The sequence below is a fragment of the Nyctibius grandis genome, chromosome Z (genome assembly GCF_013368605.1).
Source record: "Nyctibius grandis isolate bNycGra1 chromosome Z, bNycGra1.pri, whole genome shotgun sequence".
Lineage (NCBI taxonomy): Eukaryota > Metazoa > Chordata > Aves > Nyctibiiformes > Nyctibiidae > Nyctibius > Nyctibius grandis.
The window spans coordinates 17,639,823-17,655,979 of NC_090695.1; the positions used below are offsets into that span (position 1 = coordinate 17,639,823).

Below are 16,157 nucleotides of genomic sequence, written 5' to 3' on the forward strand. Positions count from 1 at the left end.
TATATTATGTATTATATCTATTTTTCTCTTCCATCAAATTTCCCATGTAATATAGAAGTACTTCATGTCCTGGTGGAACAAAAGAGTCCCTGTTATTTTTTAGTTCCTCAGTATCTCCTCACCTTAATACAACATGGAGGGGAAATATCACAAAGGTAAGAACTATTCTCTCCATTCCAACATTTAAAGACATAAATAAATAAAATGCAGACTTCTATAATGCAGTAGTTTGCAGGATAGAAGCAGATGGAACAGGCAGAAACTCTTCCACATGGAACCAGGTAGTTCACATCCATCAGCTGAGAGAGCTATTTTTGGCATTTTATTTTGATCCTAGGAAATAAAGTGTCCTGAGAACGAATTCTTGCCCAGTGTACGATAAGAGAGGCCTGCGTGTGGCCAGTGAGCTGATTATAGTCTCAGATTTAACTGGAGAATTAAGGCCTTTATCCTCTCCTGTTAATTCCAGCCACTGCCAAGTCACGCAGTTGCAGCAGTACAGCCTGCCCCTGAAATGCAGCCTTTCAACAGCCTTTAAGCCTTGTCTTGTCTTTTCATTACTGAGACTACAGCAAAGTTAAAAGCCTAAGGAAAAGGATTAAAATTAAAATAAAATAAAAATGCACAAATTTAAAATGAAGTAACTGGAAAGGGCTTTTGAGTACTCACCATCCTGCAAAGGCATCCAAGGAGCTGCATGGGAGTTACCGCCTAGCTGAGCTCTGCCCAGGCATATGGCAAGGAGGAAAAGAGCAGATGCAAACCCCACAGCTGAATTTGCTAATGTGCTGTGGGCAACTGGGAGGCTCATATGGCTCACATCGGAGAATCAGCACTGTGGGGCCAGGAATTAAGGTTGGATGGTGCTTCTTGAAAAGTCTCTTGAGATAATAGAAAAAAAGAGTTTCAGGGAAGTCACCCTATCTTGGACTAAAAGGTGTGAGAAGTGGCATGTGGACCACCAGTTCAAGAAGGGACTAGACTGGGGTCTGCCCAACCCCTCCATTCACAGCTGTCTTTCAGGGCTATTCAGCAACACAGCACAAGCATCTCTGCCACCTGCACTGGTGGATGCTTCACAGGACAGTCCCCTGACTTGTTGGTTATGAGAGACCAGACTGGAAAGAGCTGACAGATCCTGGGGAGGTCCTGAGAAAAAGACTGGCTGTTAGGGAGCTAATGGTCATTACGGAAAGGATATTGGGCTAGAATTATCTTCAGTCTGAGCTAATATGACCATTCTTATTCCCTCCTTATGTTACTCTCTTCGCTGAGGTGAGCAGCAGCACTGGAGGACAGGTCTACCTTACCAAGAGAGTTGAGAACAGCTAGCATGTACTTCCTATGTGAAGTCATCAGGTCCCTGGTGTCCCAGTATTTGCCTCTTTGAGTCAGCTGAGACTGATCTCACCTTCTACTTTTTGTCCATTTTGGTAATAGATAGAAAACAACCTCACACTAGATCATCTACTCTGAGACAGAGCCAAGCTAGCTATAGACTTGAACACCATCAGGACCTGTGAAGGATCTGGACCCAGGTATAGCCTATGCTGCCTTGGTAATTACTGAATTTTGTGCCCAGGGCATTTGTGCATAGTTTTCATCAAACATTGTTCTATAGATGTTAAGCTGGGTGTGGTGGTGGTAAGGTGCTCTGGTTGGCAGTGCTGGCCACGCCTGTGCTCACACTGGCCAGAGGGAGCCAGCCGTTGTTGCTTGTCGTGGTGGCAGCCAAATTTCAGCAGCTTGAGGAAGCTTTTTTAAAGTAGGGAGATGAGGGAATTAGGGGAGGGAAACAGATGCTTTCACTGTTCACCCTCCTTTGTTGTGTGCTCTGGTTTTGTACTGACTGTTGAGCAGCATCAATATTGCCAGCCCCAAGCTTTCAGTCTCAGTTGGGAGCCAAGTCCCAAGAAATCATGGCATCGGTTTCAAAATCTGAAAGGATTTGGTTTGGTTTGTTTTTTTTAACAACACCCTTTGGACTGGGCATGTGGCTGCCGATTTCTGAGTCTCTGGGTGCACACTTGCAATGAAGTGCATTCCCCTGCAATGAGATTTATTGTGAGGGAAATAAAACTTTTCCCAAAAAATTTTCTCTTTTTTTAAATATCAGCTGAGGTTCCTAACTAATTCTGTGCTGATAGGTCCAATGCTGCTAGCAAAGCAGTCAGTAACGTGAGATTTGTGGTACAGTTTTAGGACGTGATAACATTTCCTGTTCTATAGATCAGCTATATGTCTGTACAAGATTACAAATACTTCCATATATAAGCAAGGGGGCGGGGAGGGAACTTTATAATACAGTGTTTCACTAGAGCCCATTTTGTTGCTTTTTTTTTATTAAATGTTGTCCTGGAACTTTAATGTGGGACTGGATACTGGCAGTTTCCCAGGTGCAAAGACCAGGGACATACTGAAGAGCAGACTTGGGCTCTCCTTGTGTGCTGCTCTTTCCATATGCTTATAAAGCCTGAGCATGTTCAAAGCTGAAAACTAGCAATGTAAATTTCCTAAATGCCTTCAAAAAACCAAGAACTCAACCACTGCCAAGAGAAACATGAGTTCCTGAAACTGGACAGCATTGCTTGGGTTTCCTTTGAAGAAAAAAAAAAAGAGAAGGGGAAAAAAAGAGCCAAATGCCTGAAATATGTAAGACGGAGCTATACAGGAGTTAAAGGGAAGCTGCACAGGAAGCAAAGCAAAGCCCAAAATAAAAAATGGGAATGGAAAACTAAAAATAACAAACAGGAAAGTGTGACACAGCTGCAAGGGCTCTGGTGCATTCTCCCCCAGCATTGTACCTTTTTTTTTCAGGAACATACTAATGTTGTGTTTGGATTTCAATGGCATTCCAATCCATTATTTGTTCTTCAAAAATAGATGTTTCTTTTGTGAGGAAGAAAGATATTTTCAAGTAATGTTCATGTGATTTCAGTTGTCCCAGTTTATCAAATAACACTTTTACAGGCTGAGCATTTCCAGAGCAGAAAGACTTCATGAATTATGTCATTTCAAGAAAAATTAATCTGTGTCTCATTAGAATGCTGAAGATCAGCTCATGCATAATCAACTGTTGCCCTTAATTTCAGTTGAATATTTACCTGATAGCTTTCAAAAGTAAGAAGAAAGCTAGCACATGAATCTGAGTTGCAGCTACTTTGGAAGCACAGTGGATGGGAGGGGATCAGGGAGGATCAGGAGCATCGTGTACTAATAAAGTTAAGGAAATCTCTGTCTTTTTCTTCATCCAAACACAGGTTTGTTTGTTTACAGAGAGCATTTTGCCTGCCCTGAGAATCCTGCAGGAAGGCAGCATGGGGGATATGGAGCAGCCAGGGCTGCAGCCGGATTCCAGTCGGCGCCTGCGGAAAAGCCAGGCTTTCCAGGCGTGGATGAGACCCAACCACCCCAGCCGTGTCCGAGGCACCCAGCACATGTGCACAAGAGTCGCTGGCAGCTGCTACTTTAGGAGATGGGAAGGAATGCCTCAGCATTCAGAGGTCCTGCTGGATTAACACCTATTTAATTGCTACACTCACCCATTCTGCAAAAAATTAAGTCATGCAGCTGGGTTGTGCATGGTCTGTGGCCACCCAGAAGACAGATGGACAACTGACTACGCTTGAATAGTGCTGGTGCCTATTTTGGGAGAGCAAGAAAGCCAGAACATGCCAGTGTGTCATCCCAAGTTCCCTCAGACAGCCACAAACCCCAGCGGAATCCACATTAGGACCTTCCAAACTGGAGATGGTGGTGCCTGTCAAGTTATCAATCCACTTGTAAAATTCCTATTTTTAGCAGACACAACAAAAACAGGAAATATTTACCAACTTTGCAGGTGTCAGGAAATACTTTCAAAGTACTGCTGTGACCTGACAGTCCATTTAAATAGATAGCAAGCATGTACAGAGGTGATAATAGATATATTTTCATTTAAAATATATACTTTGGTGTGTTTGCTCTAATATGTATGCCCTGGCAAATCAGAGAGGGAAATTTATATTGTTAATCCCACTATGGTGATGAGGCAATGGTATGTCTCACAATACTTGTGTGAATGTATTTATATAACAAAATTGTACATTGAAGTTGTTTTGCTGAGTTGAAGCTGATAATGCTGTTTTTCATTAGAAGTTGGTCTACACTGGAAATGTATTTGTTATATGTTATTTGAATTATGGTTGGAATACATCTGAATGTATTTCAGGCTTTTCTATTCTGCGTATTTCATACATCACCCTAGAACACATGATGATACAGTGTTTGAACTGTAATGGTGTCTGCAACGTCCTATAATATAGGATGTAATAGAAACTATAATATTGCAGTGCAGCATACTTCTTATCAGCGTCGTTGCACATTAAATATAAAATAAGAGGCAGTGCATATATTATTATCTCACTGTTTAGTAGTTGAGAAAATAATGTCTACCTAATAGAAATGAGGCCTATTTGCCAAATGTATTTATACTGGAAATAGTATATGACCCCACTAAAAACGAATCTAGAAACTAGATGACAGGAGCATGTTGTATGATGGACCATCTCTTGAGTTTTGCCCCAGGGGAGACAAGCATTTGTAGCTAAATTCAGGCTTGTGCAGGAAGGAAAGGTCATCCGAAAAGAGGATGCCTGGAACATGGAGTTAGGTGAAGAAAAAGTCTAAAAGAATATCCACATCTGCAAAACAGGGGAATTGAGTTGGAGTGCATAGTGGGGAGCCAGGAGAGATGTGAAAGGTAGAAAGATGAAAGGGTGGAAAATAAAGAAGAGGCAGGTGAACAACCCTTGGCTCCATGAACATCACTTCATCATTTGCATTATTTCTTCTACCAGTGTAGTCCCATTGCCACCAGTAGCAACAGGTAGATGTTTCAAAGGATAATGGATAAAACTTGCTTTATTATAATTTCATGTTGGAGCCTATCCTGTGTTGAACAATCTGTCACCAGAGCAGCTGAGGAAATGCAAAAGCATGTTACAAATTTGATGGAAAACAGAAGCAAACATCCCTTAAATGTTTGCAGACATCCCTCTCCTCCTTTATCCTGACTTGCCAGGTGTGGATCCACAGGTTACTTCTACATGGTAAATCAAACAGTGCCAAGGAGTCACAGTCGCTACCCCAGGGCTACGTGGTCCCTGGCATGGCGCTGGCCTGGCCAGCAAGAGGACTCCCAAACTCTTGCTGCACTGGGGCTGGCCAGGGAGGGGCCGTCCGCAGCAGGCAACCTGGATCCAGCCACCTTGTTTTGGAGGTAAAGACGGATGAATGGTATGGATACAAACTATTCTGGACACGGACCACCACTCAGCTTCAGCAACGGAGAATGGTCCCCAGTAAATTCACTGAAATAGATGCAGCCATTGTGAAACTGTTTCTCTGGATTTGGGAGCAAAACTGTGCCTAGTTTGCATGCACCATGGCTATGCCATCACCAGCAGTCTTACTCTGTCATTAATGAATAGACACAGTAGACAGCGATGCTTTCAGTTGTTTCTTTTATTGAACAATATAATCATACACTTTTTGAAACCAACCAGCTTATTAGATTTACATTCAAGAACTCATAATGTCATTTACGACACTGTTACAAAATAGTAATAATGTATGCAAATATTTACTACATTCTTTAAATAATTATTTTCAGTGTGCTGAAGGACCATGGGTTTGATCCTGCTCTCACTGAAATCAAGAAAAAATTACTTCTTATATCAGTAGATGAGAATCAATATGCTTGCTTGTAAATAGCCCAAGATAATATTGCTACCTCTCAGACCTAAACATTCAATACAGGTTAAAATGTGGTATATGCTAGTTTGAGATTTATGTTTATGTGTCTCTGATTATTGTGTCAAGAGATCCTGTACTGCTGTACTGATGTTTGGATGTCTACTGCTGTCATCATCCTCTTGTTCTAGAGCAGCACGGTTCAGCACTGCCTTCCCAGGTAAAAGCAGCGTGCTTCCGCTGATGTTGGCTTTGGATCAGGATTTGGACTCTTTAAAGGCTTTGGAGTTTCTGTTGTTTGTAGCTTTAAAGTGTGGTTTCAGATCCTGCACCAAACTTTTGCTGCAGTACTCCATGCTCCTTCTTTCAGTGAAGTCGCTGTCAAAGCTCACATTGATCTCAAAGGAAACATTCAATTCAAATCACATTTCCAGTGAGAAGTGCTCTGCATTACGAGGCAGTTCCTAAACACATGCAATCTAGGTTCGTGCTGACACAGCTACATCAGTTTTCATTATCTGAGGATCTGGTTGTTTCCAGACATATTAGCAAACCCATCTCAGTGTGGATTTTTATGTTACAAATTTATTATCCAGTCTGGACTGAATGAGGGACTCCCAGTTCCTACAACACTCTAACGTATGTAAATTATTCTCCTGGCTGAAATGGGGTGGCTTGCTCATGCAAGTAAGAAACAAAGGGCTGGGCACCAAAGCAGTGCGGACTGTGGCTGCACTACCGCTCACTGAGGGTCCCTACATTGGATCAGATGAACTCCCTGTGAGTCGCAACTGGGCTGCAGCCAGCAGTGAAGACGGAAAGTACGAAGGTCCGTTTGCTGCCTCTGGCATTGGACCTGCTCTTCCCCAAGAAGTGCAGACGTTGCCTTAACGGCACCAAAGTAGCTGCTTTATAGAAACATATATATTTAAATAATACTAAGCAGCTTCTTTCTTTTCAGATCCCCCTCTACACATCTGTATAATTTAACAAGCTGCTGTTTCTCTGTACAAAATTTAACTTTAGAAATCCCCTTCAATACAATATATGTCTGCAGTGCCTTGGCTAAGTTATTCACAATGTATAAACTGAAATGCTGGGTGTTTTCTCACAGAAGAAAGGCATATTTATCCCCAAGCAATTGTCACCAAACTCTCAAAAAACAGAAAATGACTAACGACTAACATTGGTTTATTTAATTCACACTCTTGTGCTCCTACGTTATTATTATTCTTGTGACTCAGGGGTGTTGCTTTCTATCCTGGGATTTGTTGATGTGTGTTTCTTTCACATTGGCTCCACACCAATAATTTCACTCACCCAAACTGTCCACTGAACTCAGTGAGAGCTTTCCCAGCCTCAGGCTGCAAGAGTCGGCCTCTGGCATTATTGAAATGAGGAGGGTTGAATAGTGTTGGTTTTTTAACATTATTATACATTCAGGAATCCACAATACATTTACCTGTTCAAATACTTATCAAAACAAATATCAAAAATCATATACACTGTACAGTCTATTTTTAAGTAAACATTTTTCTCATGAAAAACAGAATCACAATTGGCCTTCAGAGGTTACATTTCATATGCTATAGATCTACTTTGTTCTTAAAGTGTGTTGTTGCATATTCAATAATCTGTGAGAAATGCATTCACTTCAGTGTCTTATGAGTGTAAGTAAATATCAGCGAGGATTTAGCCATTTCATTACTGGAGAGAGGATAGTTTTCTCCTTAATGAATTCCTCTTTTACAGAATTGCCATCCCCCGATGCCATGCCGTTCTCTGAAAATATACAAAAATAAAAGTGGATTTTGTGAAAATGAGAGAATTAAAATATTGCCCTGCAGCAATGTTCCTAGTTTTGGGAACACTTCAGAAAAACCTTAGTTGACAAATCTTTCAGGAATCTCCCTGAATGCTTCCAGTTACCTAGTTGCAAAATCTCTGTCAAATTATGGCATAAGCCAGACGTCTTTCTAATAGTTTAAGCATAAGGCAGGTAATATGAGTTCAGTTTGCAGTTCTCACTGTAACTCTCCAATGTGACATGGGACCAAGCAGCACATCCTCAATAGCTACAGCAGTAAATTAAACATGCCTGGAGCTATTCTCTGACTGAGCCCAGCTGGCGTGGAATAGCCTTGTGCACGCCACTAAACTCGCTTTCTCTCAAAAAAAAAGGTAGAAGATATCCAGTTTATCTCCTGGAAATGGTCCTTGGCTGACACTGATTCCTGAGCTGTGGCTGAGGTTGTTTGGCACGGCTAGCTAGTCTGGGACAAAGCATGCCAGCCGCTGCCCTACTGTTTGACAGTGAAGGTGGTCCAATAGCAATACACAGGAACATGCTCTGGCACCGTTAAATTTACCAGGGTATACGTAGCCATAACGTCTTTATAAAACATACAGACCAGAAAGTCACCTGTTTAAAATACAGAAGCATTCACAGCTGTTTTAATTCACTGAGGATCTGTCCTAGATGCTATAGCTACCTCTGAAGACCACTATCAAAAGAAGCCCCATGTGACCATCCCATGCAGTACTACCCACAGTGTCCCTGATCTACTTCTGGTGACGGACTTCCAAGGACAGAAATCAGTGTGAAATCTTTGCACAGGTAAAAAATACCATTAATTTCTACTGGGTCAGGATCTCATCCTGGCTGGGATCAGGCAAGCTGCTAAACATTGAGGCAGCAGAATATTTGGGACCAAAGGAGGGAGAGGAAAGGAGAGGAGGGACTGATGAAAACAGGCTACCTGGGAAGATTTGGAATATAGGCTAGATATAGGAAAAAGCAAGACAGGAAATTTTTTCCATGTTATTTCAGCACCCTTGGCAATAAACAAAACCCAGAAAGGCAGAAGAGCACAGTCATGTAGAAAAATACAAAACGGTCAGGACTGATCCATCTCACAAAGTTTTTTTTGAAGTTCATTTTAAATGTGGTATGAGCATAAGCTGAAGAAGTTTGCTTCTGTCTAACTTTCGCTAAACAGAGAGTGGGGGAAAGATAATGCTTGTGTTAAGGCAGCAAACTCTAGAACATGAGAAAATCAAAATAAGGTACACAAATTGCAGTTAGAGAAGAAATAAAATTCAAAGACTTTTGGGTGAAATCCTAGAAAAGATCCCAGTAGGTCTAGGATTAAACCTCTGATAATTATTTAAAATCTTTACATTTGTATTGATTTTGATTGGTGTTTAATTTTAAACATTGTTCAGTCAAATAAACCACCATATCATCAAGTGGAGAATAAAAGAGGAAGAAATTTTAATCCCAGCTTTAAAAACTTCAGTGATCTCTCCTTCCTGCCTCCAGTTTCTCATATACCTTTTTTTTAACTCTGGAAAGATCTTTTACAGGCTTCAGGCATAATCTTAAAGATAAGAACTTATTTCAGAGATACTGTGATAAATTACCACAATAAAACATTTCATAAAACAGTTCACTGACATCTGAAAATGTAAAAAGCTCTGTCTTCCTGGAAAAAAGATACTACTTTTACCATATATTAGCTAACTAGTAAATGCAACCCAGTGAAATCCTATTTTGCACAAAGCAGCTATGTGCGTCGCATCTGAACCGACCGATGCAAAACCCAGCACAGCCTCCCATTGCACAAGTGACATTGTACTGCTAGTGCACACAACAGCTGAAAAGTATTTTGCCAATGTTAGGATTTTAAAATGTTTTTACCATGTGTCACAGCTCACCTAATTCCTTGCCTTATGTTAAGGGAACTGCCAATAAGAAAAATAAATGTACCTTGTGCTGTTAGCTGTTTGCACAGCTCCACGGAAGTACATATCTCTCACGCAACAGTGTACACAGCACAGTAGTAGATCATGTACAAGGTGATTTCTGCTAAAATTAACTGCCCCACAAAGTCTTACCTGTGTGTGAAACTATTTTTCGTCTATTTGGAGGCTTTGAAGCAGACAGTTGAAAAAATGGGAACTTCAAACACTTCCCGGTTACTCTGTCACAGATGCCAGAGGGACAGTTGCAGGTTTTCCTGCATTCCATTCCATAGGTACCATAGGGACACTCTGAAAAAAAGTAGTATAGCAAAGCAGTCCTCAGTGATCCAAGTCATCTGCCAGCACTCTTAATAGCTGGTCTGCTTATATCCTTAAAGTGGAAAACCTTTGAGTGGAGGTCAGCTAAACCTTAACTACAGGATTTCAGCATGCCAACAGCTTCTTACAAGTATTTTATAGTTTTAACAAACCTTGCCACACATTATATACATAATTTCTTTTGCTGTAACTTATTTACAATGTGCTATTGGTAATCCTTCTCTGAAACACTCATAGTATTAAAATGCAAATTAAAGGCAATATGAATATATAAGTATGTAATCATAGAGGATGGAGTTAAAGGATTAACATTGGATTTAGAAAAGAAGACTTCAGAGAGTTCCTAAATTCACTATTTGGGCATGATATTATCTGACTTACATGGCTGCCGTGATATAGGGCTGCAATCTGTTGCTGGCGCTGGGCTGCTTGCTGCCAGGGCCATTGCATGCAGGCTCAGTGGAGGCAGCCAGCCCGACCCTGAGGAGCTATCCAGCAAAGGCATCCTGGTCCTGGAGACACTCCTGGCTCTTGGGGAAGGGCCTTCCCCCGTGTGACAGCTTCTCAGACAGCAAAGGTCTGCCTTCCCATGGCAGACAGCAAAGAGCTCACCTACGTCTCCAGCCTAAAGGGATCACTGGCACTAAGGCAGCTGCCTGGTTGTACTGCATCTGGTCACTTATTGCCCTGATTCAAATCTCCCAGAAGAGCACCAAAGGGCAGCTGTCAGGATCGGACCAAATGTTTTTGGAAAAAAATTGTCAGGTGCAGAGGATTTGCCCCATCCCATAGCTGACAGGTATCACATACTGGATCGCGTAACTTCCCAGAGGGTTTAAACCTGGGTCACAGCCCTTACCTTCATCTGCCTTGCTGTTGAACAGGGTACCTTTCCAGGACCATAGCTGAAGAGATGGAGACAAGAAAAATCCAGCTCCAACATCCCCTTTCCAAACCCCCAAACAAGAGAACATCCCGAGAGAAGTTTGGGATGTCCCAGGAGAAAGGTCTTTATGCTCAGGCTGTCTTTGCCAACCCAGGGTGCATGGTGACCCTAAATGGCAAGTCCTGGAGAGTTTCCAATTCAACTTCCAATGACCATTCAGGGCTGGACCAAGGATCCATCCAGCCTAGGCTCCCACAAAACACTTAGAAAGAAGATGACCATGGTAAGCACAAATGATACCTCTCTCCTCATATTCTCCCCCATTTTCAGCTCTGGGACCTCCCAAGCCAGACATAGTTTCTGTGCATATAACACCCCACAACAGGATTATCCTTCCCAGTTTGTCCAGTCTCCTCTTGAACCAATGCAAATACTTAATTTTGCCATACCACCTAGGCTATCTGAAAATCAGACTAATGCCCCAAAAATGAAACCAACACTTTACAGTTCCCTGCATGCCCAATGGGTATGCTTTTGTAAATGAAAAACATGGGAAAATCAACCAATTCTCTGCTATGGACTGCACAGTGAATGCCTCCAGCCTGGAGGACCTCACTGAGCTTCGCCATACTCCCCTTCCCAAGCAAGGACACTCTTGGATCTGTTGTTTGTCCACATAAAACAAAAACCAAATCCTGCCAAAGCAAAGCAGTTTTTGCGTGCATAGTCCTCCCTGAGAGACAAGCTGAGAGCACACACCACATGGAGCATCAATTTGCCCACTGCAGGTGCTCAACAGGTCAGCCCAGAGAGGTAGGATGCAAAGCTCTGCACAACAGCATGGAAACAAGTCTGAGCCCAAAGCACTTGGCTCCATGTGGAATAATCCTGGCACTGATGCTGCTCTTCAGATTTGACAAAACTGAGATCTGAGTCAATTTTGCTGTTAGATGGTTTTGTTCAGCAGGAACCTGCTCCTAAGTAGATTGCAAATAGTTCCCAGTGATCTAAGGTAAGCTAGAACAGGTTCTTTACTGTGACAGTTATACCTCAAGTTTAGAGGGTATTTACTAATAAAAGTGCAGAGCGCCAGTATTCCTTAGTCTGCTTTGAGCAATAATGACACTGCTACAGATAATAATATGATGCACTCTTATAATACTAAAAGTACTTTAAAAATTGCCCTGAAATATATATTGTCCATGTTTTACCCATTTTAGAAATAAGAAACTGAAGAACAGAGAGTGCAGGTCATTTTTCCAGAACTTCAAAGTAAACTAGTCGCAGGCAACCAAAGAGAATTTAGCTATCTTGACTCTGTGAATTATTACAAACATGGAAGTTATTAAAATGAGCAAGTGATCTGGTACCATAGCTATAAATGGATGTATAAAATAACAATACTTGGCCCCATATTTTGCCTGATAAAATTCACATGCACATAGAAAGAGATTGTACTATCTCAGAGCTGACATGAAAAAAGAAAAAGAATTAGAAATAGCATCTATAATATTTAGTGCAAATAAATATATGGGGAATCTAAGCCTTAAATTCCCATTTACAGTTCTAAGTCAAGATATGGCTTTATTGAAATTAATGAGAGTTTTTCCACTGACTCACAGGAAAAAAAAACCCAACATTTTACTTTATATTTTCTACAGAGCTTCCAAGATTCAGCTACAGGGGTTCAGAACTCATGCCCCCAAATGTTTCTTTTTTTCCCATTTGAAGTCTGTTATTGCAAAGAAATTCCTATGAGGACAGTGAAAACTACATAATAGTTCAAAAGAACTGTTAAAAGAATTATAGGTGGTATCTTGCCCTGCAGTAATTTTTAATAAACTGAAGATCAGTCAACTATCTCAGTAAAATACTTTTCTGGTGGGTGCACCAAAGATACTATCTTCACCGGTAAATTCTAGTCTTTAGAAATAAGAGCAGTGTTTTCGGTTTCACCCTCAAACATGCACATGAATTTGTTTTTAAATATCAATGTAAATAAATGTGTGCTGTATGTGAGTCAGCCTGAATGATTTTTGCAGCATCTGGTCCTAAGTCATTACTTTAACTGAGGCTATTAATACTCCTGATGTTTAACTGCCAAGACATCTCAATTTTTAAGAAGTTATTCACACTCATAGCTGTATCTACTTACTGAAGTGGTACATGAACACAGGCAAACTCACTGCATTCATACTTTGCAAAGCCTTTTTAAAAAATTATTTATTTTAAAAACTTTCATCCTACTTCTTAGTAATTTAATACCTCCTCTCCTTTTAAAGATTATCCTTTTTGCATGGAGTGAAGATAGCTCTTAAATGAAAAATGCCATTGTAGTCTATGACTGATGAAATCAGCATGCAGCATACCTGGAATAAGCTGAGAGCAGTGGCTGGCTACTCATCTCAGGGTCATCTCCTGTTCTGTTATTCCCATCTTTCAGGCAGAAGGGTCTCTGTTTGCCTCCCCTGACCACATCCCTAAGGTAGCTGAGCACCTCAAAGGCAGGACTGAATTAAACAAGACAACATTTCCATCGCCCAGACCCCAGAGAGAGCACCTGGTCCCTGGGCTGTCAGCTGGCAGTGCCCAAGGGAACTTCATCTGAGGGAGAGCCCGGCAGGGGCAGGGATCCTGAGACACAGTTGGACTCACAGGATTAAAGTCTTTGCAATTTCTAGAAAGCCACTCACCATATCAGCAGAAGGATCAGGACTAGTGCCTGTTTCTCCCAAGTCCCAATGAAAAATCTCATCCCCGAGCACACCCCATTTGTATTTCCTCACACATGTCCCCAGGTCTAAACAGTATTCTCACATTAATAACCCTGCCCCACCTACATGTAACACCTTTTAATACCAGCAGGTATTTTTCACTTTCTTCTTGGCTAAGGGCTGAGCTGGAAAAATCCCATTTTAGATCTTTCAAGCAGGAGGCAAGCGCTATATGTAGGTTGCTGTCAAATTGCCACAGTGGGTGCATGCAAAGTGAATATTGTTACCTTTGCAGATACCAAATTCATCACCAAAGTCATCCTCCTCAGTGTAAAACTGGCACTTCAGCCCAGGACCACACTTGACACCATCCATACCCGAGACCGTACGATAGCAAGTCTCCCCCAGAGCAGCTGCACACACTCTGCAACAGCCACAGTCATCCAGCACCGTTCGCTTACAGCGCAAGGTACTTTTGCATGCATTACTGTCACAGGGCTCGGGACAATCTACTGCATATTTCGCACTCCAAGCAGCTCCAGCGTGCACGGGCATCAGGAGGAGTGTAAGGAACAGGAAGCCCTTCATGTCTTGCAGGGGTAAATGCTCCATCCCAAAAAGCAGGCTTTAATGCTCAGCCTGCTGGTGCCTTGTGCCGAGGGAAGCAGCAGTACAGAATCCAAAGTGGTAGCTGCACACATCAGCCTACAAGTTTATGAGCTTTATACAGTGTGTTGCCCACATGCTGCACCGTCGTCAGCTTCCTCAATCCGGCAGCGCTGCTCCTGCCAGCCTCCCTTGTTTCAGTTTATGAAATCCAGGATGAAGGTTGGATTAGCACTCTGCTGCCATCCAGGAATTGAAAAGCCTGAGCTGATGTAATCTGTTATGTTTAGTTGGTTGTTTTGCATGAGGACTAAAAACTCTCTCACATCCGTCTCAAATGCTCAAGGACGTCTGCCAAAAGAAAAAAAAAACACCCCACACACAACCGAAAAAAAAACCAACCCCAAGTAGATTGCATACCTTCCTGCAGGACAGCGATCGCTCTGACACTGGGCACACTGCTGACAGCAGGACAGCTCTGCCTGAATCATCTCACTGCTGAAAGAATAATCTTTAAAAGAATAAGCATTTGGCTTCCCCTTTGAGGGGACACAGACAGTTACTTTAAGGAACAAAGTGAGATCATGCCATTTAACAGCCAAGCTCAGATGTTTCAGTAGTGTTTTTCCTGCCTGCATCGAAATGGTACTTTTTAATCAGTATTTAGGTGAATATGAATTAAATATTCACTCAAAGATTACTGCTAGAACTAAAAAAAGGTCAGACAGAAAACAGTATTTTGTGGGATCCTCCTCAGGAAGTTCAGGAGAATGATCAATGATCTGCCCCAACCCCACAACCAAAGGGGGAAATCCCCATCCATCACCATCACCGTCTGCACAGCCTTAATGTGGAGCCGGGGGGGGCTGATTCCTCTCCCCGTTACACCACTTCTATCCTGATCAAACTCTATGGGATGCCCTGATGTTACTCTTCAGTGAAATCAGTGTAAATAAACAGAATATAAGTCTCAGTTTCCCCCGTCCCCCCTCTTAGACTTTATTCACTCTGCCAGAGCCTTGACAAGAAACAGCAAACAACCAAAGAGTTCAGTGAAACAGATGAGCCACCAGAGAGATGGAAATTTCTGCTCTAAAGCAAGCTCTACAGGAAAGGAAAAAAGGAATAAAGCTAGCCATAAATAAATCTCTGAATACCAGAAGTTGCTGCCACTGAAGTTAGTGGGAACCGAATCAATCTAAACTTGTATGTGACCAGCTTGCCACTTGGGAATCCTGTCTCTCAAGTGGGTTGAGGACACTGCCAGTAGGCTGCCACATAAAATGAAGGGCTATGCTGGAAATACAGGGGAGCAGGAAAGCCTTTTCTTCATGAGTGCAAAAGTGAATTGACAGATCCAAAACGAAATGCTTAACTCTTCTCTCTTGTGAGAGTGCAACTGTATGTTGCACTTGGGTAGGTTGTTCATATACTTCTGGTATATGTGGGTATAAGAAACTGGATAGGACAGGACAGGATGGGGTAGGATAGGATAGGATAGGATAGGATAGGATAGGATAGGATAGGATAGGATAGGATATCATTGCATTGCAGAGAAAGAGAAGAGAAGCACAGAGAAAGAGAACAGAAGACAAGGCAAGACAAGACACCTATTATGTTTAACATATGTCAAAGGGAAACTACACAGGCAAATGTTTGCAGGCATCCATCTTATACAGTATATAATTACTTGAAATACAGTTCTTCTAATCACAGTTGCCAGCTGGCAGATGTTTACATGCACTAGCTCTTGCCTGATTTCACATGTAATCTTGGATCAATCAGTGAATTTAAAGTGTAAAAATTAAAGCATTAGGTTAAGTCTTGTATAAACAATCAAAGTGCTACTGGTAGCCATGAGGTGACAGGAATTAGCTGTAGTAGACAACTTCATCTTCAAAATCCAATGCAACTATCTTCTGGGAAGTGAAATGAATGCCTCAAACACAGAAGTGAAGATTGCAGCTAAAAACCAAAAAGGAACAAAAGCATAAGGTTATAATGAGCAGATAAATTAGAAAGGGATGTGCTATCCCTGACCCCATCAGAACTACAACATGGCAAAAGCCTGTTTTTAAAAAAAAAACACAACCCAAAATCTCCCCCATAGTTCACAGGTCAGCAGAGTAATGTAA

At 41.8% G+C, this 16,157-nt stretch overlaps 1 protein-coding gene across 2 annotated transcripts; it reads right to left on the reverse strand.

Annotated features, from left to right (window-relative positions):
• Nucleotides 1-7,414: 7,414 nt before the first annotated feature.
• Nucleotides 7,415-14,028, reverse strand: ESM1 (endothelial cell specific molecule 1). 2 transcript variants are annotated; one of them, XM_068423823.1, is made up of 3 exons: nucleotides 13,704-14,028; nucleotides 9,631-9,786; nucleotides 7,415-7,515 (listed from the first exon to the last, which is right to left on the reverse strand). In XM_068423823.1, the coding sequence occupies exons 1-3, from the start codon at nucleotides 14,026-14,028 to the stop codon at nucleotides 7,415-7,417; spliced, it is 582 nt and encodes a 193-aa protein (XP_068279924.1). The 2 variants fall into 2 exon arrangements, with proteins under 2 accessions (XP_068279924.1, XP_068279925.1); XM_068423824.1 differs by lacking the exon at nucleotides 9,631-9,786 and having other exon boundaries at nucleotides 13,704-14,004.
• Between the last annotated feature and the right edge of the window lie 2,129 nt (nucleotides 14,029-16,157).